The sequence below is a fragment of the Gopherus evgoodei genome, chromosome 2 (genome assembly GCF_007399415.2).
Source record: "Gopherus evgoodei ecotype Sinaloan lineage chromosome 2, rGopEvg1_v1.p, whole genome shotgun sequence".
Classification (NCBI taxonomy): Eukaryota; Metazoa; Chordata; order Testudines; family Testudinidae; genus Gopherus; species Gopherus evgoodei.
This window is the reverse complement of record NC_044323.1, coordinates 36768769-36793459: the sequence shown is the minus strand read 5'-3', so window position 1 is coordinate 36793459 and position 24691 is coordinate 36768769. Positions and strand designations below refer to the sequence as shown.

The 24691-nt window shown below is 41.6% G+C and overlaps 1 protein-coding gene across 1 annotated transcript in view; it reads right to left on the bottom strand.

Moving 5' to 3' along the window:
• Positions 1–867: 867 nt before the first annotated feature.
• Positions 868–24691, bottom strand: part of DNAJC1 (DnaJ heat shock protein family (Hsp40) member C1) — a 205760-nt gene continuing 181936 nt past the window's right edge. The window contains exons 10-12 of the mRNA XM_030550390.1: positions 10064–10112; positions 6583–7061; positions 868–2196 (exon numbers count right to left, since the gene is read on the bottom strand). Of these exons, the coding sequence (XP_030406250.1) occupies positions 2128–2196; positions 6583–7061; positions 10064–10112 (597 nt within the window). The 3' untranslated portion in view covers positions 868–2127. The remainder of the gene's footprint in view (positions 2197–6582; positions 7062–10063; positions 10113–24691) is intronic.

Below are 24691 nucleotides of genomic sequence, written 5' to 3'. Positions count from 1 at the left end.
ACTTGAAAAATTAAAATAATGGTGGGGATATGCATGTTATATTTAAATTGAATTCTGTAATTGAAAATTTGAATGATATGAAACATTGGTATATGTTAGCAGTCTCTCATTTAAAAAAAATCCTCTTAAAAACCTTAATTAAAATACAGCTAAAAAAATAGCACTACTTAATATCACTGTATATCAGTGGTTCTCAAACTTTTGTACTGGTGACCCCTTTCACATAGCAAGCCACTGAGGGTGACCCCCGCTTATAAATTAAAAAACACTTTTTAATATATTTAATACCATTATAAATGCTGGCTGCAAAGCAGGGTTTGGGGTGGAGGCTGACAGCTCGCGACCCGCCATGTAATAACCTTGCAACCCCCTGAGGGGTCCCGACTCCCAGTCTGAGAACCCCTGCTGTATATTCTCATGTAAGATATTTGAAAGAGCAATTATATAGCAGGCATAATAGACATATGAATACATGTGAAGTTCATAGCTTTCAAATATATAACAAATGTACACATTTTTAAATAGTATGTGGACATTCATTAAATGTACACACATTGTATATACATATGCAGATATACATGCATATGTGTAGTGTGTCTATAAAAAAAAATCTTAAAAGATTTTTTCAACAATCTCATGTTTAAATTTTCAGAGCCGCTAACATTTCTTTTGCCTCCTTAAAGGTTAGACCTCTTACCCTTTATATACTGCACATTCATTCATACTGAAGTCATCATGCAATAAACGTCGACCTCTTTTTAAGGCTGACCTGATTATATTCCTGAACTTTAACCTTGGACCGGCAGGGTCAGCCTCCTCCTTACCCTAGTTTAGGGAGATTCGGATAGAAGAGCAAACCAGTCCTGATATGGTTAAATCAGGTAATAGTTTTATTAAACACTGACAATTACACATAAACACTTACAAGCATGCTATAATTTTAAGGCACGGTAATTCTATCGCTAGAAAAATCCCCCTTTATTTCTTGAGCTTAGTTTCAAGCAGCACAGCAGCCCACTCCCTGAATACGCCCCCGACTTTTACCTGGTGAATTTGGGGAGTTCCGGCTGGTCACTCCTTCACCTGTTCAAGCCCGACTTCTCCAAGGCCCCACTTGAAAGCTCTAAAACCTGATCAGGCCCTTTTTTTGGCAAGTCCTCTTAATTCCTCTGATTCCCGCTGCCCTACGGCTAGTCGTTCAGAGGGTTCAGATTTCCCACCCCCTTTTCTCCCGTTGGCCCGAGATGAGGCCCGAGATCACAGCCCTGTTGATCCACCTATTCCTGATCTCCCATGGTGGGGATGTGTCAGGTAAGGATTTTCAAGCAGAGTACTGCAACTCAGAATCTCATCCCCCCTCAGGGACAGTCCAATTGCTAAGACTGGGCAAACAGTGGCTCCAGCTAGTCTTAGGATTCCAGTGCCAGCAGATCTCACATGGTGGGGATGTGTCCCCTAGTACCTTCGTCCCTTGACAGCCAGTTCACCGACTGATTGCCCCGATGGATCTATCCGGCCATCCTTTTTACCCTTTTTGACTGACTTCCAACACGCATGAATCAGGCAGTTTAGACCATTTCCAAATTTGGGCTTGCCACAGGGTCAGTTTCTCGGAACGTCCCCACCCCCTTCCAGATGGTCAGCAAGACGTGACCCCAGGAGTGTCAGCAACCTGTTTCTTGGTAAAACTCCCTCCCCTATTAGCCAAGCTATTTCTTAACCTATTGCAAAGTTCACCTCCCCCCTTAAGCCATTAGATGCTTTAAAACTTGTGCATAACAAACTTCCCCTTTTACTATGCCTTCTATTAACCCTTGAATATATTCCCTTTAGGCCTTCTATACAATAGGCCTTGTCCAAAACTATGGTAGATCTTTAAGAAGATCCTCAATTTCCAAGACATATGCAATAAGATGTCTTTATAAATATCTCCCCAAAACAAAAATACATTTAAATTCTTTAACACCGAAAATGGTGAAGCAAGATGGCATAAAATTTATTGATATTTTCATTTACTAAGGCACATGACAGAAATACTGCGGTACAAAAATGCAAACTTCTGCACATGAGATTTAAAATATAATCTCATTCTGAAAAATAGAAATAAAACTCTTCTGCTCAGAAGATTCAGCTTTTAGCCATTTTCTTCTTTTGTACCAGTTCAACAAGCAACTTGTATCTTGCCACACACTCTTCCTGCAAAAAACAAAAAAAAGACAGTTTTAATCTTTTTAAAAGCATGAACTATGATTTAAGATCTTCATATTACTTCTACTGTACATATTCTCTTGTAAAAACAGTTAAGTTGTTTTAAAAGTAGTTTTACTATTTTAAAAAACTGTAGAAGAATATTCACCCATGTACTGAGCTTTCTGAAGGCAAGGGCAATCTACACACAATGAAAAGTGGATTACAAAAAGAATTTTCAGTTTGGAGTTCATTACAGATAACTGATGTTGTTAAAGACCAGAGAAAAATAGGAGAAAATGCGCCTTATATTGACAGTCTCGTTCTTGAGAGTGTTTAGCAGAATAACTATTAAAATAGGGAAGTAGCACAGTTTTGTAATATTGTCAACAGTGTGTCTGAAAAATGATTTTCTCACTCTTAGAGCTTGTCTACCTTGGAAATTTACCAAAAGAGCTATCCAAGTGTAGACTCTGGGCCATCTATTTCATAAATTTCCAACATAGACAAGCCCTTACCGTCAATCTCATGTAGCAAACCCATCCTAGAATGTGAACTCCAGACAATTTTGAGATCTAAAAAGACTGTTTCTGGAACCGCACCCACATTTCCTCCTCCCTAACATTGATCTTTTGGTGCAAGTAAGATGACGATATCCTGCTGTTTCAGGCATCAACACTGGATTGCACTGCAAATTGAACTGTCATGAATACTGGGTTCTTACTGAATCTAACCAGTGACAAGGTAGAGGTCACTGATCATGGACACATTGCCTCTGTTAGCTCTGCCCAGGGCTTTTCTTCTATATAATCTAGTAGGTTTATAATTTCAGCTTCTCCATATGCTTTTGCTTCACTGTCTGGAAATTTAAGAACAGATCAAAGCTCAGTATTCTGTCTTCCAAGAATGGCCAATGCCAGGCGTCCCAGAGGGAATGAACAGAACAGGTAATCATCAAGCGATCCATTCCCTGTCACCCATTCCCAGCTTCTGGCAAACACAAGCTAGGGACACCATCCCTGCCCATCCTAGCTAATAGCCATTGATGGACCTACCCTCCATGAATTTATCTAGTTCTCTTTTGAATCCTGTTATAGTCTTGGCCTTCACAACATCCTCTGGCAAAGAGTTCCACAGGCTGACTGTGCATTGTATGAAGAAATACTTCCTTTTGTTAGTTTTCAACCTGTGCCTATTAATTTCATTTGGTGACCCCAATTCTTGTGTTATGAGGAATAATTAAATAACACTTCCTTATTTACTTTCTCCACACCAGTCATGATTTTATACACCTCTATCACATCCCCCCTTAGTCATCTCTTTTTCAAGCTAAAAAGTCTTATTAATCTCTCCTCATATGGCAGCTGTTCCATATCCCTAATCATTTTTGTTGCTCTTTTCTGAACCCTTTTCCAATTCCAATATATCTTTTTTGAGATGGGGCGACCACATCTGCATGCAGCATTCAAGATGTAGGCGTACCATGGAGTTATACAGAGGCAATATGATATTTTCTGTCTTATTATCTATCGCTTTCTTAATGATTCCCAACATTCTGTTAGCTTTTTTGAGAGCCGCTGCACACTGAGCTGATGTTTTCAGAGAACTATCCACAATGATGTCAAGAAATCTTTCTCGAATGGAAACAGCTAATGTAGACCCCATCATTTTGTAAATATAGATGCGATTATTTTTTCCAGGGTGCATTACTTTGCGTTTATCAACACTGAATTTCATCTGACATTTTGTCTCCCAGTCACCCAGTTTTGTGAGATCCTTTTGTAACTCTTTGCAGTCTGCCTGGGACTTAACTATCTTGAGTAGTTTGTATCATCTGCAAATTTTACCACCTCACTGTTTACCCCTTTTTCCAGACCATTTATGAGTATGTTGAATAGAACTGAGCCCAGTACAGACCCCTGGGGGACACTATTTACCTCTCTTCATCACTTATATAAAGAAAAATTATGACTTCTAAAAATATTCTAGTATACTGGAATATTAAATAGGTTACTGAGCATTATGACACACGCATGAGAATTACTTCTTTTAATGGTTCATTCAGCAAATCTTAACTACAGAAGGTGCTACTGATAACCTGCCCTGCTCACATTTTAAAACATTCAGTCATCAAATTAGAAAAGAACAGCCGTACTGGGTCAGACAAAAGGTCCATCTAGCCCATTATCTGTCTAACGATAGTGGCCAATGCTAGGTGCCCCAGAGGGAGTGAAGCTAACAGGCAATGATCAAGTGATCTCTCTCCTGCCATCCTCTGACGAACAGAGGCTAGGGACACCATTCTTTACCCATCCTGGCTAATAGCCATTTATGGACTTCACCGCCATGAATTTTTCCAGTTCTGTTTTAACCACTGTTATAGTCCTAGCCTTCACAATATCCTCAGGTAAGGAATTCCACAAGTTGACTGTGCGCTGCGTGAAGAACTACTTCCTTTTGTTTGTTTTAAACCTGCTGCCTATTAATTTAATTTGGTGACCCCTAGTTCTTGTATTAAGGGAATAAGGAAATAACTTTTCCTTATCCACTTTCTCCACATCACTCATGATTTTATATACCTCGATCATATCCTCCCTTAGTCTTCTCTTTTCCAAGCTGAAGAGGCCTAGCCTCTTTAATATTTCCTCATATGGGACCCTCTCCAAACCCCTAATCATTTTAGTTGCCCTTTCCTGAACCTCTTCTAGTGCTAGAATATCTTTTTTGAGGTGAGGAGACCACATCTGTACACAGTATTCGAGATGTAGGCGTACCATGGATTTATATAAGGGCAATAACATATTCTCAGTCTTATTCTCTATCCCCTTTTTAATGATTCCTAACATCTTGTTGCTTTTTTGACCGCCTCTGCACACTGCATGGACATCTTCAGAGAACTATCCACGATGATGCCAAGATCTTTTTCCTGACTCGTTGTAGCTAAATTAGCCCCCATCATATTCTATGTATAGTTGGGGTTATTTTTTCCAATGTGCATCACTTTACATTTATCCGCATTAAATTTCATTTGCCATTTTGTTGCCCAATCACTTAGTTTTGTGAGATCTTTTTGAAGTTCTTCACAATCTGCTTTGGTCTTAACTATCTTGAGTACTTTAGTATCATCTGAAAACTTTGCCACCTCACTGTTTACCCCTTTCTCTAGATCGTTTATGAATAAATTGAATAGGATTGGTCCTAGGACTGACCCTTGGGGAACACCACTAGTTACCCCTCTCCATTCTGAGAATTTACCATTAATTCCTACCCTTTGTTCCCTGTCTTTTAACCAGTTCTCAATCCATGAAAGGACCTTCCCTTTTATCCCATGACAGCTTAATTTATGTAAGAGCCTTTGGTGAGGGACCTTGTCAAAAGCTTTCTGGAAATCTAAGTACACTATGTCCACTGGATCCCCCTTGTCCACGTTTGTTGACCCCTTCAAAGAACTCTAATAGATTAGTAAGACACGATTTCCCTTTACAGAAACCGTGTTGACTATTGCTCAACAGTTTATGTTTTTCTATGTGCCTGACAATTTTATTCTTAACTATTGTTTCGATTAATTTGCCCGGTACCGATGTTAGACTTACTCGTCTGTAATTGCCGGGATCACCTCTAGGGCCCTTTTTAAATATTGGCGTTACATTAGCTAACTTCCAGTCATTGGGTACCGAAGCCAATTTAAAGGACAGATTACAAACCTTAGTTAATAGTTCGGCAACTTCATATTTGAGTTCTTTCAGAACTCTTGGGTGAATGCCATCTGGTCCCGGTGACTTGTTAATGTTGCATTTATCAAAATTAATTCCAAAACCTCCTCTAGTGACACTTCAATCTGTGACAGTTCCTCAGATCTGTCACCTACAAAGCCAGTTCAGGTTTGGGAATCTCCCTAACATCCTCAGCCGTGAAGACTGAAGCAAAGAATCCATTTAGTTTCTCCGCAATGACTTTATCGTCTTTAAGCACACCTTTTGTATTTTGATCATCAAGGGGCCCCACTGGTTGTTTAGCAGGCTTCCTGCTTCTGATGTACTTAAACATTTTGTCATTACATTTTGTCATTATAAATGCGACCATAGAATTGTTGAAAACTACAATCTACATTACTCCAGCCTTTCAAGTTTTTAACTGTGGGTAAAGACAGGTACTTTAAAAGAAATGGCAGGCAGTTCCACTTAATTTTTCCAACACAAAGCAAAACATTAAATTAAACAAAAATAAAGTATCAATATATATGATAACAGTCTTGTAGTTGGGCCCTTTGAGTTATCCGACGGTGACAGGCTGGATTAAAGACCTCAGGTTGGTAGCTAATCAGTAGGAAAAGCCCTGCCCAGATGTCATATTGGTTTATTATTAGTCTAATCCCATACAAAACAATGACCCTACCTTACTTTTTCCTGGGACGCATTTTGCTATCTTATCCCAGCGGTCTGATGTTCCCTTTGGGTACTGCTGTAAGGCTAGTTCAAGAAGTTTCTGTTGATTTTGAGTCCACAATTCTTCAGAATTGTGGCTTCTCTCTTTTTTTCTGGTCTCATCATCGCTAAATTCATCCTGTTCTGTGTAGTCAAAGTCTCTCTGACGCTTTCCCCTGCATTTATCTTCTGCCACCTCTTTCATCGTTGCTAGAGTTATTTCAGATGCTTTGGCTGTTCTTCGCTTGCGGTATCTGGTTTCGCTTGTCATGGTCTCTCTGTGATCTGCTGGAATAACCATCTGTTCTGGGTCATGATTATAGTTCTCCTCCTCTTTCTCCTCCTCATCTATTTCTCGCTGCGTAATTATATGGTCTGGCAAATCCATGTTGGTTTTGGCATTTCTGGAATTCTGGGCCAAGTTTTTAAGCTCAGAGAGTCTAACAATTCCTGTTGGAAATAGCATTATATGTAAAACCCGCAGAAGTCAAATGAAAAGGGAACTGGGTGGTGACAAGTGATCTGTAGCTGAGAGACAGAGCACGGAGAGCCCTTGTGGTTGAGAAACCGGGTTACAGAGTCCCCCAGAAACTAACAGAACTGCAGAGGCAGGGGTTGTGGCATAACTCTCTCAGTGGGCTGGTAGCCAGTCAAAGTGAGTGTAGGAATAAACAAAATATTACACGAGTTCTGAGGCTCTCCTCTATTCGAGCATTTCAAAACGCAAAGAGCAAAAATCTCCGGATTTCAGAAGATTTAAAAAAAATTTTTTTTTAAATAAAGATCGTTCTACCTGGAGTAATCTCCAATGACAAATTCATCACATTCAAAGCACAGGGCCCGAATACATTTTGGGCTAGATCCACAAAGAGGACTTAGACTCAGTGTTACGATGCCTAATGTTAGGTGTCCTGCCATCCAGTAGAAGCCTCAGCCCCAAATTAGGTGCCCAAGCTTACTATACAACGCATGGGGAAAGTTAAGTGCCTGACTACAGGATTCCTAACAGCCAGAAAGCTGAGTAGGGAGCCATCTAAGTTAGCCATCAGGAAATGCTGAGCAGAGAGGTGGGGCCAAAGCCCCATCGCTCAAAGGGAGTCAGGCGCCTAATTCCAGGCCAGTGAGAGGCACCTATCTCCACTTGGGGTTCATGGCTGTGAACCCTCTCCTAGAGTTAGGTAAGCACTTTCTCACAAAAAATGATGGTGTTGCCACACCCCACCCTTGTGCTCTCCAGCCCAGCACTCAGAGCACTCACCCAGGATGTGGAAGTCCCAGGTTCAAATACCCCCTGCCTAATTTGGAGCAGTGACTGGAACCCAGGTCTTCCCCCACGATGACTGCTCTAACCACTGGGCTATAGGTATTCTGCAGTGGGCCTCTCACAATCTCACCTGTTAAAACTCTTACACACTTTTTATAAATTACTTAAATAGCCATTGGAGCAGGGTCTGGAACCTTCGCCTCCAGGGAGTGTGTGCTAACCACTAGGCTACAGAGTCACTCTCAATCTCTCTCTGGCCTGGAGTTTAGGCACTGAGTAGCTCAGTGGCAGCAGGACTTAGATGGCTTTTCACTGGAAGAAATGTAGGCACCTTGGAGTTTACTGGGGGAAAATTAGGTGCTCAGGGAATGTAGGAGTGTACAGGGTTAGGTAACAGCTGAACAGGGGTTTTGAGGATAAAAATTTTGGACTTTTGTGCCTAAAATGGCTATTAAATCCCTAAATCCCTTTGTGGGTCTAGTCCTTTGCGTTTCCCATCAGATATGCAACACAAAAGGCCAGCATAGACATTAAGAGATCAAAGATGGTTACCACTCCTGTATATAGTGCATAAGGCCCCCATCCAATGGAATTTTTTGTGAATTCTGATACATTTTATCTGCTTTCTCCAGCTATGAACTATATACTTCAGAATGGCCAGTTATACTAATATACTAGATTGAGAAGAAGGGACTGGGCAACTATTTTGACCAAACTTAGAGCTAAGGAATAAATGCAAGAGAAATATAATCAAAGAGCACGAACACCTGAAATAAAAAAAATCACTAAACTTTGCATGTGTCTTTCCTCTCCCCACCTTCAATTTGCTGATCCCCCTTTTCTCTCCTTCCATATCCAAATCAGTCCATAATAGCCATCTCTTCTCATTTTTCTGTTTTTTTCTATTATTCTTTCCTTTATAGTTCATAATCCTCTCTCCTCTCATTCCTTGTCTTTCATATTTACCCCATTCTCTGTTGTCCAACACTCCCACCTCATTTTCTCCTAGTGTAAATGGTCTTGTTTCCCTTGGTTCATTTCTGTTCTTTGTTCATCCTGTATCCACTGGATGCCCTAGCCTTCCCACATCTGTCGGTTTCAATCTACCCTCTTCTTCCTCAAATCTTCTTTGGGAGAGGTAACAAATACGCAGGATTGGTGAATTTTATAAAATTGTAAACTTTCATCATTCTTGGAAAGATTTATTTACTGTAACTTTTTTGGCCAATTGCAGTTTGGATCTAGTTGCAGTCACATAAGAAACTGAGCCTGTATGTTCCATCCTAGCTGCAAAGGGTGCCATCAGATCCTTGTGTGACTAATTTAGTGGCCCCCTCATGGCTCTTGTGAGGGGTTTAGGAAACCCTGTCCCTCATCCATCCTATTTAAATATGGAAGTTTTGGTAGTATTGGCATGTGAGTGTGGATTAAAATATGCTTTCTGAGAGCATGTATGGGATTAAAACTTGACTGCTTTCCCCCAACATTCAAGCACACACAGAGAAAAGGGGACAAAAAATAGACAAGAGTTCATTTTAAATTTGAGCAAATAATGAAAAGTTTTTCTGGTATTCACTGAGATCTAGTAGACACATATTATTTAAATTATGGCAAGACCTGTAAATCCAGACCATTTAAAAATTGATTACTCACTCAAACTATTAAACAATAACCCACAGAAATAAGCAAAGGTTAAAATAAAATAAATTGGAATTTGGCAAGGGTTGAAATAGCTTCCCGTCCCCAGAAAAAGAAATAAAAAGCTTAACAATAAATAAAATAGGAAGAACTTGACATGGGGTTAAATACATTCTTAAGAGTCCTGAACTGTATTCCCCAAGCCTATATGCCTTTGTCTGTCAGTCATCCTAACTGCAAGCTCTTCAGGGCAGGGATTTATCTGGGTTTTTTTGCATATCTGAATTGACTAGCACACTGTGGACACCATTGTAACAAATAAATAGAATAATAATACCCTAGAGAGAGCCTTTACACAGCCACCACTAAATGGGAGGACTTCCTCAGAATGCCCATCAACCTTGCTGTCTGCTGAGAGCAGGTGCATGGAGCTTCTACAACCAAGGCTATAAACATCACCCTGAAAGCTGCAAAATGGCCTATACATTGGAAACCCATCATATAAATAATTTGTTATTAACTGCATTGATTAGGACTTAGGGTCACACACCTGGAGTATGTGTAACAGATTCCTTCAATTGCTTGGTCTTCATGGTAACCTGTTTTTAAAAAAAAATCCAAATTAAAAACTGCACTGTTAACACTAGATTATTCATTCAGGCTTTTAAAGATGTCATGAACAGCTTACCCCCAAATACTAACATTTTAACATGTACAAAATACTACCATGGTATCACACTAATGCTCTTCTGCGAGGTCTTATTCAGAAGGCCATGCCAGTTTTAAATTGCTAATAGCTGATTTTTCAGGCTTAGTCTGAAGGGGAAAGGCAGGGAAAAAACCAGGGGTAACGTCATGGCAGGGGCCTATTATAGACTGCCAACTCAGGAAGAGGAGGTAGGTGAGACTTTTCTAGAACAAACAACAAAAACAAGAACTGGCAGTAATGGAGGACTTTAACTACCAAGACATCTGTTGGAAAAGTAATATAGCAAAACACAAAATGTCCAGTAAGTTCTTGGAATGTACTGGGGACACCTTTTTGTTCCAAAAGGTGGAGAAAGTACCTAGAGAGCAGCCATTTTAGACTTGATTCTTCCTATTCAATTTATTCATAAACGATCTGGAGAAAGGGGTAAACAGTGAGGTGGCAAAGTTTTCAGATGATACTAAAGTACTCAAGATAGTTAAGACCAAAGCAGATTGTGAAGAACTTCAAAAAGATCTCACAAAACTAAGTGATTGGGCAACAAAATGGCAAATGAAATTTAATGCGGATAAATGTAAAGTGATGCACATTGGAAAAAATAACCCCAACTATACATAGAATATGATGGGGGCTAATTTAGCTACAACGAGTCAGGAAAAAGATCTTGGCATCATCGTGGATAGTTCTCTGAAGATGTCCACGCAGTGTGCAGAGGCGGTCAAAAAAGCAAACAAGATGTTAGGAATCATTAAAAAGGGGATAGAGAATAAGACTGAGAATATGTTATTGCCCTTATATAAATCCATGGTACGCCCACATCTCGAATACTGTGTACAGATGTGGTCTCCTCACCTCAAAAAAGATATTCTAGCACTAGAAGAGGTTCAGGAAAGGGCAACTAAAATGATTAGGGGTTTGGAGAGGGTCCCATATGAGGAAATATTAAAGAGGCTAGGCCTCTTCAGCTTGGAAAAGAGGAGACTAAGGGAGGATATGATCGAGGTATATAAAATCATGAGTGATGTGGAGAAAGTGGATAAGGAAAAGTTATTTCTTTATTCCCATAATACAAGAACTAGGGGTCACCAAATGAAATTAATAGGCAGCAGGTTTAAAACAAACAAAAGGAAGTTCTTCTTCACGCAGCGCATAGTCAACTTGTGGAATTCCTTACCTGAGGATATTGTGAAGGATAGGACTATAACAGTGGTTAAAACAGAACTGGAAAAATTCATGGCGGTGAAGTCCATAAATGGCTATTAGCCAGGATGGGTAAAGAATGGTGTCCCTAGCCTCTGTTCGTCAGAGGATGGCAGGAGAGAGATCACTTGATCATTGCCTGTTAGCTTCACTCCCTCTGCGGCACCTGGCATTGGCCACTATCGTTAGACAGATAATGGGCTAGATGGACCTTTTGTCTGACCCGGTACAGCCGTTCTTATGTTCTTATGACTAATGAAGAAATTGTTGGAAATCTGAAGGTGGAAGGCAAGTAGGGTGAAAGTGATCTTGATATGATAGGCTTCATAATTCCACAGAAAGGAAGGAATGAGAGCAACAGAATAAGGACTATGGACTTCAAAAACACAGACTTTAATGAACTCAGAGACCTGCTCGTAAGGTCCCATTGGAAGAAAATCTATGGGATACAGGAGTTCAGGAGAACAGGATGTTTCTCAAAGAGACAATATTCAAGGCAAGAGAGCAAATTATCCAGATGGAAGGAAATATAGGAAAAAAAGAAGAAGAGGACAATGTGGCTTCTTCTTAAGCTCTTTAATGACCTGAAAATCAAAAAAGAATCCTACAAATACTGGAAACATGGACAAACTGCAACGGAAGAATACAAAAAAAATAGTAAAAGCATGTAGAGACAAAATCAGAAAAGCTAAAGCACAAAATTAGTTACATCTTGCAAAGGACAGAAAAGGCAATAAGAAGGCTCTATAAATACATTCAGAGCAAGAAAATACTGAAGGAAAGTGCATGTCCACTACTTCGTAAGGAAGGAGTTCTAACAACAAATGACATCAAGAAAGCTGAGATGTTTAAATGCCTATTTTGCTTCAGTCTCCACTCAAGTGGTTAATTGTGACCAGATGCTTTAACACAATTAACATTAACAAGGGGAAAGGAACTCAAAACAGAACAGGGAACAAACAGATTAAAGCACATTAAGATAAATCAGATGTATTCAAATCAGCAGGGTCTGAAAATTCATTTTAGAGCTCTTAAGGAATTAAATGAAGCAATCTTCAAGAACTCATGAGGATAGTTGAGGTTCTAGAGGACTCGAGAAGAGCCAACATAGCACCTGGCTTTAATTGGGCAAATTGGACCCAGGGAAATACAGACCAGTCAGTCTAACTTTGATAGCTGGAAAAATACTGGAACTAATTATTAACCACTCAATTTGTGGACAGATTAAAAAATAGGGTGGTTAATAATAGCCAATATGGATTTGTCAAGACCAAATCATGCTGAATCAACCTAGTTTCCTTCTTTGATGGGTTACTGGCCTAGTGGATGGGGGATGTAGAAGACATTATTTATCTTGATTTTAGTAAAGCTTGTGACATGCTCCCACATGACCTCATAAGCAAACTAAAGAAATATGGTCTAGATGAAATCATCATCAGGTGAGTGTACAATTGGTTGACAAGCTGTACTCACACTAGTGTTCTATGTTTCACTGTGAACTAAGGTCTGTCCTTGGTCTGGTATTATTAAAAATTATCATTAAAGGCTTGAATAACAGAGTTGAGAGTATGCTTATAAAATCTGCAGATGACTTGCTGGGAGGGGAACAGGACCTCGATAAATTGGAGAGGGGTTCAAAATCAACAAAATGAAATTCAGTAAAGGCAAGCACCAAAGTGTTACACTTAGGAATCAAATGCACATCTACAAACTGTGAAATAATTGCAGAAAATAATCTGGTGGCTACAATGGATCACAAGCTGAACATGAGTCAACAATTAGATGCAGTTGCAGCAAAAAAGTCTAATATTCTGGGATGTATCAACAGGAGTGCCATATGAAAGACACTCCTGATAACTCTCTCACTCCAGCTGACACAGGTGATGCCTCAGTTGCAGTATTATGCCTAGTTTTGGGCATCCCATTTCAAGGAAGATGTTGACAAATATTTAAGATTCCAAAAGGAGACACACAAAAATGATGGAAGGTTCAGAAAACTTGACCTATGAGGAAAGGTTAAAACAACTGGGCATATTTAATTTTGAGAAAAGACAACTGATGGGGGACCTGATAACAGTCTTCAAATACATTAAGGGTTGTTATAAAGAGGATGGTGATCAATTGTTCTCTATTTCCACTGAAGGTCGGACAAGAAGTAATGGGCTTAATCTTGTGAAGTCCAGAAGCCATGAGCTATATGATCATTCAGGTGCACTTCCCAACCCAGTAGTGAGGCATCTGTAATCAGTTTCTTTGTGGATGGCAGGGAAACAAAGGGAATCCCTTTTGTTTCCCACCAAATGAGAGACCTGAGGACACTCAGAGAAAGTGAAACTCATTTATCCAGGGTGTATCTGCTTGAGCAGAGACCATTCACAACCATGTTTGGACCTGGAGGTGAAGCATTGCAAAACATGTCAAGTAGGTGTAGGTGGTCATAGGGTGTAGAAGGACAAGGCAGAACAGGACCAGCATCTGCAGGCCGAGACAGAGTTGGACAATGAGGTAGCTCATTGCAAGGAATCTGTTCTCTGGTAAGTACGCTTTGTCCAGAACTGAGTTCTGATTTGCTCTGATAAACTCTATAACTTGTGGGTGGGTGGTTAAACTGGACTCTTCTAGATTTACCTGAAGTCCCAATGAGTGAAAAAAGTCAAGTAATGAGAAGACCACAATCTGTACCTCCTGATACAATCGTTCTGTGAGCAGCCAACTGTCAAGTTAAGGAAATACCAGGTTGCCTTGACAATGCTGATATGCTGCTATCATGGAGAGCATCTTCGTAAAAACTCTCAGTGCCTACAAGAGGCCAAAGGGAGAATTCTGTATTGAAAGTGCCCTTGGCCCATCGTAAAGCACAATAATCACCTATACTCTGAAGGAATGTCTATATGATAGAAGGCATCCTACAAAATTGAGGGCCACAGATCAGTTGCCTTCATTTAGGGAAAAGATTACTGAGGCCAAGTGGGTCATCCTGAATCTTACATGGTGTATGAAGACTTTCAGCAGTCTGAGATCTAGAATGGGTCTCCAGCCCAACCTTCTTTTTGGAGATGAGAAAATATCTTGAGTAAAAGCTTTGTCCCTGTCTTGAGGACAGCCAGTCTCTGTCACCCCTCATTGAATTAAGGAGTCCACCTCCTGTTTGAGAGGCCTCTAGAGAGGGGTCCCTGAAGGACAGGGAGGGGAGTTTTTAAGAGGAAGTAGGAAAAATGGTTACTAAACTTCCATAACTGTTGTTCTTCGAGATGTGTTACTCATGTCCATTCCATGTTATTTAAGTGTGTGTGCTCGCCACATGCACTGGTGCTGGAAGTTTTCCCCTCAGTGGTATCCATAGGGGACTAGCTCTGGCAGCCTCTGGAGTGGTGCACATATACATTAGTATTAAGGGCACCACCAACTCCCCCCTCCCCCAGTTTCTTTGTGCCAGAACTCTGGCAGAGGGGAAGAAGGGTGGGTCATGGAATGGACATGAGTAACATCTTGAAGAACAACAGTTATGGAAGGCTAATAACCATTTTTTCTTCTTCGACTTCTTGCTCATGTCCTTTCCATGTTAAATAACTCCCAAACAGTATCTCCAGAGGCAGGTAGGAGTTCCTGGATATGTTGATTGCAACACAGTTCTGCCAAAGCCAGCGTCATCTCTGGCCTGCTGAGGTTGTGAAGGTGTGCACTGAAAATCATGTTGTGACCCTGCAGATATCCTGGATAAGTACTTGTGCTAGGTAGGCTGCTGACGACGCCTGAGCTCTAGTTGAATAGGCGTACAACCCGCGCCAACTTGTAGCAAGTATGGATGCAGGTAGTAAACCAATACAAAATCTTTGAGAAGACACCAGGAGGCCTTTCATCTTATCAGTCACCGCAGCTAAGAGTTGAGTCAATCTACGGAAGAGCTTGGTATGCTCTAAGCAGAACATAAAACACATATTAAGAAAATCAGCACTTTTAAAAATAGGTTTTCTAGTGGCAAAAAAACCAAACTCACTCAATAAATATATTTTTATTTATGGATCATTCCATGTTTAGTCGTTCTTCCTAATAATAAACTAATGAATTTAGTATAAACCCAGTTTTTATATTTTGAAAAATAAGCAACTCCTTTTACAATAAAGCACACAAGAATTAAATTAGTATGCACCCAGGAGCTCAGCCCAAATAGCTCAAAGCTCGTTAATTATTTCATCATCTTTTTTTTTTTTTTTTTTGACATATGGGGAAGCTTACAGAACTGCAGAACTCTTACCTCATACTGTTAGGCAACATGCTAATTAGTAAAGTCTGCTTAAATCTATCCACCTGTCCGTTGTTCTGCTGCCTACCAGGGCCTTTTTCCATGCTGGCAGCAAATCCTCTATCTTTCTGCTATCGCAACCTGAATGCAAGAGATTAGTGACCGCAGTCAAGCAAGAATCAGTTTACATCCTCTCAGGCAAGAGAATGATATTACTTCACAAGTATGAAATCTGAGATCTCTTTGCCTTTAATTTAGAAAACCTGCAGTTAATAATCACATTAAAGTGTGTTTTGCATGCCAGACAGTTTTTATTTCCTCTGTTATTTTTACAATTTGAATGCCCTTTGTAGTTACAAAAATAATTTGCTGAAAGGCATAAATTAACATTTTAAACTTTTTATGTGTACCAAGGTAGATCTTGTGTGGCCATGAACTTTATATTTTTATAATGTCATATACCGATACTTTTTCTGTGCCTTTAAATTTAACAATGCTAGTTGTATTATTTGTAATAAATCTTCATTTGGCAAACAATGTTAATTTGATAAGAATATCAGACTTGAAACCTCCTTTCCTAATTTAGGATATATTATTGGTTTTCCACACTGTTTAAACACTTCAAATGTACAATTTTGCCTTTTGTTTAAGGGCAATTGTTTCCTTAAGAACTAAAACACAGAAATGAGATCTAAGCCTGAAGCTACAAATTCAGCAAGGAAAATGGGTCAAAGACCAGATGTGTTGAGGCCGACAGAGCCCTGGCACAGGTAACCAGATCAGCAGGCAGGAACTGTAATTAGAGTAAACTGAACCCAGTTTCCCTTTCATAATCAAAACACTTGATGAAAACAAATCTAATTAATACCACAAGCCAATTGCAGAGAAAATGATTTTTAAAGTTGTATTATCTTTTCAGTTACAAATATAGTCTTACTTCATTATACTGATCAGTTTAAGCGCTCCATTTTGGATGGAATTAAGATGATTTACAAGTCCCACACGAAACTACTAGTTACTAGTTTTAGATAATTAGACACATGGATACACTGAGCCTGGCCTTACCTGGTTTGTTTTGGACTTTTTGATACACTAGTTGATTAAGGATGATTTTCTTGAGTGATCTTAGAATTACTATAGTAGCAGAAAAACTCCATGTACATCAAAAGACCAAAAGTTATAGCAGCAACCAGTAAGGCCATGTAGTTATGGGTCTATTATATTATAAATCCCTATTTGCAAGGAGTTGTGGGTAAATTATAATTTAAGTTAGACCAGATGCTTATCCACATTGGTCATAGATGATTCTGGTAATTTTTAATAGTAGAAGAAAAAGCAACTGTGAAGATATTATTGTGTATAGACTTCTTGAATTTACGAACAACCAAACCACTAAGGTTTACAAAATAATTACTAATCATCATCAGTGACTACACAGCTTCTAATTTCACACTAGTATCTGTCAATTCAGTTAGATTCTTTTCAGTTTTTTGCATCAATCTAATTAACAGACTGTTATCTGAATCAAGAAAAGAAATTCAGTACGCTCCCAACAAATAAGGAATTTGTTTCTATAAACCTACCTCCATCCATCCCAAGACTTTTTTTGGGGGGAAGAGATGAGTTGTCCCCAACCTCTCAATGGCTGCCCCTCCCACATTTGCCCCTCATTGTCCCCTACTATTTTCTCTCAACTATGCTTCACCTCCTAATGTAGCATTGCAGGGCTTGAAGTGTTTGCCCCTCCCAGAAGGCTCTTTCCCCCTTGTAGCAGGGTAATAGTCTGTAGCAGGATGGTAGAGTCTGCATGGGGACACAGGACTCCTCTGATGAGTCATATGATGTTGTGTGCTTAAACCCTGCATAAAAATATAAACCTTATTAAGTCATAGTGGCAGCTGCATCTTCACTCCCACCAGGATATGCATCTAAGGCCACATCCAGACTACCTGCCGTATCGGCGGGTTAAAATCGATTGCTCGGGGATCGATATATCGCATCTAATCTAGACGCGATATATCGATCCCCGAGCGCGCTTATATCGATTCCGGAACTCCATCAACCCCAACGGAGTTCCGGAATCGACAGGGAGAGCCGCGAACGTTGATCCCACACGGTGTGGACGGGTGATTAATCCGATCTTAGATATTCGACTTCAGCTACGTTATTCACGTAGCTGAAGTTGCATATCTAAGATCGATTCCCCCCCCCGCAGTGTTGACCAGCCCTAAGAGGTAGAAGGAATTAGAGGCCAAAGCAAATGATACCTGGCCAGGAGACCCTAAGAAAAGCCAAGTTTGGTAAGAAAGCTTAGGCTATGTCTCCACTAGAAATGCAACAGCAACACAGCTGCAGTGTAGACATTTACTGCAGCAAAGGAAGGGGTTCTTCCGTTGCTGTAATAAATCCACCTCTCCAAGAACCAGTAGCGAGATCAATGGAAGAATCCTTCTGTTCACTGAGTGGTATCTACAGCAGGGGGCGGCAATCTTTCAGAAGTGCTGTGCCGAGTCTTCATTTATTCACTCTGATTTAAGGTTCTGCATGCCGGTAATACATTTTAACGTTTTTATAAGGTCTCTTTCTATAAGTCTATAATATATAACTAAACAATTGTTGTTTGTAAAGTAAATAAGGTTTTTAAAATGCTGAAGAAGCTTCATTTAAAAATTAAATTAAAATGCAGAGCCCCCCGGACCGGTGGCCAGGACCTGGGCAGTGTGAGTGCCACTGAAAATCAGCTCGTGTGCCGCCTTTGGCACTCGTGCCATAGGTTGCCTACCCCTGATCTACAGCAATGCTTAGCTCAACTTAATCACATCGCACAGGGCACAAAATATTTCACAGCTCTGAATGATGTAGTTAAGCCAACCTAATTTTGCAACATAGACCAGCACATAGGATATAAAACTCGATCTGTTATTGTTATCTGAGTCATCAGTAAAGACAAACCACAGGAAAATGTTTAAAGTGTGTGTATATTCTGGTTACAGAAGGATGGAAAACTCATCTGCTTACATTTCCTGTCCCTTAGAGTGCAGGAGGAGAAAGCTCAGGTTTGAAACTAGAGCTGAAGACTCTCTCTGTAATAGCGAAAACAACGAGGAATCCTTGTGGCACCTTAGAGACTAACAAATTTATTTGGGCATAAGCTTTCGTGCGCTAGAACCCACTTCATCAGAGGCATGGAGTGAAAAACACAGGAGCAGGTATAAATACATGAAAGGATGGGAGCTGTCTTACCAAGTGTGAGGTCAGTCTAACGAGACAATTCATTTAACAGCAAGATACCAAGGGAGGAAAAATAACTTTTGAAGTGGTAATGTGAGTGGCCCATTTCAGACAGTTGACAAGAAGGTGAGAGTAACAGTAGGGGGAAAATTAGTATTGGGGAAATTAGGTTAGGTTTAGTAATGACCCAACTAATAGCAGTCTTTAGACAGGCCTAATTTGATGGTGTCCAGTTTGCAAATTAATTCCAGTTCTGCAGTTTCACATTGGAGTCTGTTTTTGAAGTTTTTTTAGTTGAAGAATTGCCACTTTTAGGTCTGTTATTGAGTGACCGAGAGACTGAAGTGTTCTCCTACCGGTTTTTGAATGTTATGATTCCTGATGTCAGATTTGTGTCCATTTATTCTTTTGAGGTTCTCCTCAATGGCCAGGTTGAAGGCCTGGAATGAGAGAACTTGAATGGAGCAGAGTCTGCTTACAAGTCTTTTCAGAGAGGAAACTATAGAAGGTGTAGCAGCTGTGGCTGTTGGAGCTGGAAAAAAGGCTGCAGAAGTGCCCCATGGAAGAATAAAGAATGGTTGTACCAAACTTTAGGGGAAAACTTGAAGACAGTAGGTAACACAAGACATTCCCATAAGACCAAAGGGAAGTCAAGCCTGAGGGAAAGGCTCAGGATGGGACAGTCTCAGCTAGGACTACTGGAGATATTTTTCTGAGGTTTTGTGGAATCAGACCTCAGCACCAGGAGGGGAGGTGTTGCTGAGACTCAGGCCTGGTCTACACTACGCGTTTACACCAAATTTAGCAGCATTAAACCGATTTAACCCTGCACCCGACCACACAACGAGGCCCTTTATATCAATATAAAGGGCTCTTTAAACCAATTTCTGTACTCCTCCCCGACGAGAGTAGCAGCGCTGAAATTAGTATTGCCATGTCGGATTAGGGTTAGTGTGGCTGCAAATCGAGGGTATTGGCCTCCGGGTGGTATCCCACACTGCATCATTGTGACCGCTCTGGAAAGCAATCTGAACTCGGATGCACTGGCCAGGTAGACAGGAAAAGCCCTGCAAACTTTTGAATTTCATTTCCTGTTTGCCCAGCGTGGAGCTCTGATCAACACGGGTGGCCATGCAATCCCCAAAAGAGCTCCAGGATGGACCGTACGGGAGATACTGGATCTGATCACTGTGTGGGGAGACGAATCTGTTCTATCAGAGCTCCGTTACAGTAGACGAAATGACAAAGCATTTAAAAAAATCTCCAGGCTATGATAGACAGAGGCCACAGCACAGTGCTGTGTGACAAGTGTAACGAAAAGCCAAACAATCAAATGGACGCTATGGAGGGAGGGAGGGGAGACTGAGGACTCCAGCTATCCCACAGTCCCTGCATTCTTCGAAAAGCATTTGCTTTCTTGGCTGAGCTCCCAATGCCTGAAGGGTCAAAAACATTTTCCCAGATGCTTCAGGGTATATGTCGTCAATTTACACCCTTCCTCCTGCCCCCCCCCGAAAGAAAAGGGAAAAAAACGTTTCTCGCCTTTTTTCAATGTCACTCTACGTCTACTGCATGCTGCTGGTAGACGGGGTGCTACAGCGCTGAACACCAGCATCCCCTTCCCGGTGGCAGACGGTACGATATGACTGATATCCATCGTCATCATCAGCCCGTGAGTGCTCCTGGCTGGCCTCAATGAAGTCAGCCGGGGGCGCCTGGGTAAAAATGGGAATGACTCCTGCACCATCTGCCGGGAATGACCGGAACGGCTGGTAACCGTCTTCATCATAGCAACTGGAGGCTGAGCTCCCTCAGGCCCCCGCCACCCCGCTTTCATGTCTAAAGAAAAGATTCTGTACTGCCTGGACTATCATAGCAGCGGGAGGCTGGGCTCCTCTCCCCGGCCACCTTTTAATGTCCTGCTTGGACTATCATAGCAGCTGGAGGCTTCCTCCCCCTCATTTTATCTCACTAAAATGTCAGTGTTTCTTATTACTGCATTCTTTATTACTTCATCACACAAATGGGGGGACACTGCCATGGTAGCCCAGGAGAGTTGGGGGAGGAGGGAAGCAATGGGTGGGGTTTTGCAGGGGCACCCCCTAGAATGGCATGCAGCTCATCATTTCTGTGGGATCTCTGGGGCTCTGATATGGAGCGGCTGTGCTCTCTGGTTCTCTAGTACACTTGCCCCATATTCTAGGCAGGACTGACTATTTTTAGACAAAACATAAAGAAGGGAATGACCTGAGGAGTCATTCCCATTTTTGTCCATGCGCCCCCAGCCGACTTCAGCGAGGCCAGCTAGGAGCACCCATGACAGCAGCAGATGGTACAGAACAACTGATAACCGTCATCTCATCGCCAATTTACAATGGCATGGCAGACGGTGCAATAGGGAAGGTAACCGTCTCTGCTACCTTGCAAAGGCAAATGAATACTGGTGTGTAGAACTGCAGTACCGTGTCTGTCAGCAGCATCCAGTGCACATATGGTGACAGTGACAAAAGGCAAAACGGGTTCCATGGTTGCCATGCTATAGCGTCTGCCAGGGCAATCCAGGAAAAAAGAGCACAAAATGATTGTCTGCCGTTGCTTTCATGGAGGAAGGATTGAGTGATGACATTTACTCAGAATCACTCGCGACACTGTTTTTGCATTGGGATCTCAACCCAGAATTCCAATGGGCGGGGGAGACTGCGGGAACTATGGGACAGCTACGGGATAGCTACCCACAGTGCAGTGCTCCGGAAAATCGACACTAGCCTCGGTACATGGATGCACACCGCCGAATTCATGTGCTTAGTGTGGTCGCGTGCACTTGACTTTATACAATCTGTTTAAAAAAATCGGTTTATGTAAAATCGGAATAATCCTGTAGTGTAGACATACCCTCAAACAGCTATCCTAAGATGAGAAAACTGAGGTGCAGCAACACTGGCTGCTAGGAAGGAAGTTTATCAACTGTTATTATGCCACCTCTTCGACAGCACAGATTTCAAGCGGCTGAATCATTTAGGATTATCCCACCTTGCCCCGATTAGCAGCAAGGTATGAGCTCCCTTCCTCTGAACTCCCTCTAACCACTGCTTGCCCAAGGCACTGAACAGGGATGTCTTCATCTCACTGAAAGGTGAGAGCTCACCACACACATCATGCTCACAATGATCAGGTATCAAAGATGTTGTCTAGCAGAACCAAGGAAGAGTACACTGCATTTCTTATATTTCTAAGCAGGTTTTCTTTTTTTTTTAAATAAAAGGAAATTTTCAGGCAAAGAAATAAAGGCCAAAAGCCCAATTATTTTTTAAAAAATTAAAACGTGTTTAAGACTGGCCAAAAGCATATTATATGATATATTGTGTCAGGATGAGAATTATTAACCCCTTCTCCCATGCACACACAAACAAAAGCCAACATACAAAAACAAACACTTGAAACCACAAAAAGACTAAGTTAAAATAACGTTAAGGATCTGACATGTTGACAAAAGCCAGAAACACTCTCCTTAAATCACTTCATTCTGCTTAAGAATTGCAGTGGAAATGAGGATCTCAGAACAGTTTGGTATTGCAATTCCCACTACCACAAAGGAATATAAGATGACCTACAAAAGTGGGAAGAAAAAATTCTGCCGGTGCTCTTTTTTTGCTTCTTTTTTATGCATCATGATCAGCACTTTTGGGTTTTCTTTTTTAACACTGCAAATACTAAGTTTTTTCCTACTGTTTTTGCTAAAGGACCTTTTGCTGACTAGAGTGAGCCAGTGGGATGATGACATCATAAAACACTGAAACTTGAGCAGTTGAAAAGAGGTAAGTTTTCTAGCTGGATTATTTAAAAAAAAAACACTTTATTTTTGTTAATACCTATTTAGCCACGCTCCTGACAAACACCTGAAAGCAATCCTCAAAAAGAGTCAAATACAGTAGTTTGCAAGCCCTACAAAGAATTCTCTGCAAAACAAGTAAAACAAGACCCCTGATACTCCTAGGCAAAAAGTAAGCAAGAATTATTGTAAAAATCTCAGGCTTTCTTGATATATTGTAAAGAAGAAAAAGCCCACACTATGTAAGTTCCCTCTAAGCTGCGTGGCCAGAGAGAGGCGCCTTTCCCCCGATCCCAAGTCTGGTGCTGCCACGGCATGGGAGAGGCACCTCGGCCCCAGACCTAGTGCTGCTGGGGAGAGGTGCCTCTGTGCCAGCCCTGGGCTGCTGCAGTCAGAGAGGGTGTGGGGAGTCCTCTCTCCCAGCTGCAGCCTGCACCCCAAACCCCTCATCCCTGGCCCCACCCCAGTGTCCGCACCCCCTGCATCCCAATCCTCTGCCCCAGCCCTGAGCCCCATTCCATACCCTGAACCCCTCATCCCCACCCCAGAACCCTCACCCTCAGCTGGAACCCCCACTCCCCCACAACCCTCTATCCCAGCCCTGAGCCCCCACCCCTTTCCACATTCCGAATCCCTCAACCCCACCCCCACCATACATTACCTCCATATTGGTGCACATAAAATTAATTCCACACATGGATGTAAACAATCAGGGTGAACATTGCACACTATTGTAAGACCACATGTAAGAGTTCTGGTTCATTCTGTAGATGAGACAAACCCCCAGTGTTCCTCCAGCCTGGATAATGCTAGACAATGCTGTAAATAAACACTCCACGCCAAAGCATCAACAGTGGGGGAGCTAATGTACACAGGGCTCCAGGCAATTGCTGTCCTGTTAAGCACCATTTCACTTAAACCTGCTCAGTGCAGGTCTATGCAATACAGTGGTAAAGATAATAGTGATTGCTGGTGCCTGGTGTACAAAAGTGGAGCTGCACCAGCATTAGCGGGAAGTGTTCAGATTAAAGCCTAGTATAGACAAGCCTTACATAAGCTACTTTATTGCTGGGGCTACACAGTGGGGTGACTGTTTACTGACCACTCCCGCCTCCCCAGTTCTGGCCTGGGTCACTTTGCAGAAACCCTGCCCCTTTAGCCTCCGTTTGCAGGCCCCCTTTAGAACTGCACACAGGCTTTCATGTGGATAACATCTCCTTCTGTCTGGGGCTGGTTTAATAACAACTCCTCTTAATCTTCACAGTTCCAAAATAAAGTCCATCACCACACAACAGTCCATACTTTGTTCCCGTGTCTTCTCTCACAGCCGAACTCTTCTGTCCCATTCTGTTTTCACAGCCCATCCTCTCAGCTCATCCAAGCTGGAACTTAGCTTTCTCGCACAGGCCTCTAGGCCCCCAATTTGTAGGCCCAAACTCCATCCGGGTTTTGCAACAGGAGCCTCCTGCTCCCTAAGCTCCAGCTCTGTCACATCTCCCTTGGTCTTGTGGTCTTCTCTGCAGGAGTCCTTCACACACTCGACAATTTCCTGAGCTTCTCCCCTTCTCTGCAGCCTCCTGCTGCTCTTTATAGGGCAATCATCCTGATCTCTTCCAGATGTGATTCATTCTGTAATCAGGGGTGGCTAGCTCCAGCAGGAGCCACTCTGTTACATACAGGCCACAAGAAATCAATGCTATAGTCTATAGCAGGTATATTTCCAGACCCGACTTCCCTTGTAAAATATCTCTTATGACTCTTTTTTCCATGCCAGCTCAGTGCTTATGGGATACATCTTTCTCATCTCTCACCAGACAGGTCAGGGGACAGAGGACCCAGTGGTTCAGTTTCTCTCTCTCTCAGGAGTCTGAACAGCAGTCTTCTCTCTCTCCCCCAATACTGGGCATGTACAGTCAACATTTTGGGATCTCTCATGTGTAAAAGGATCTCTATAAAAACATATTTT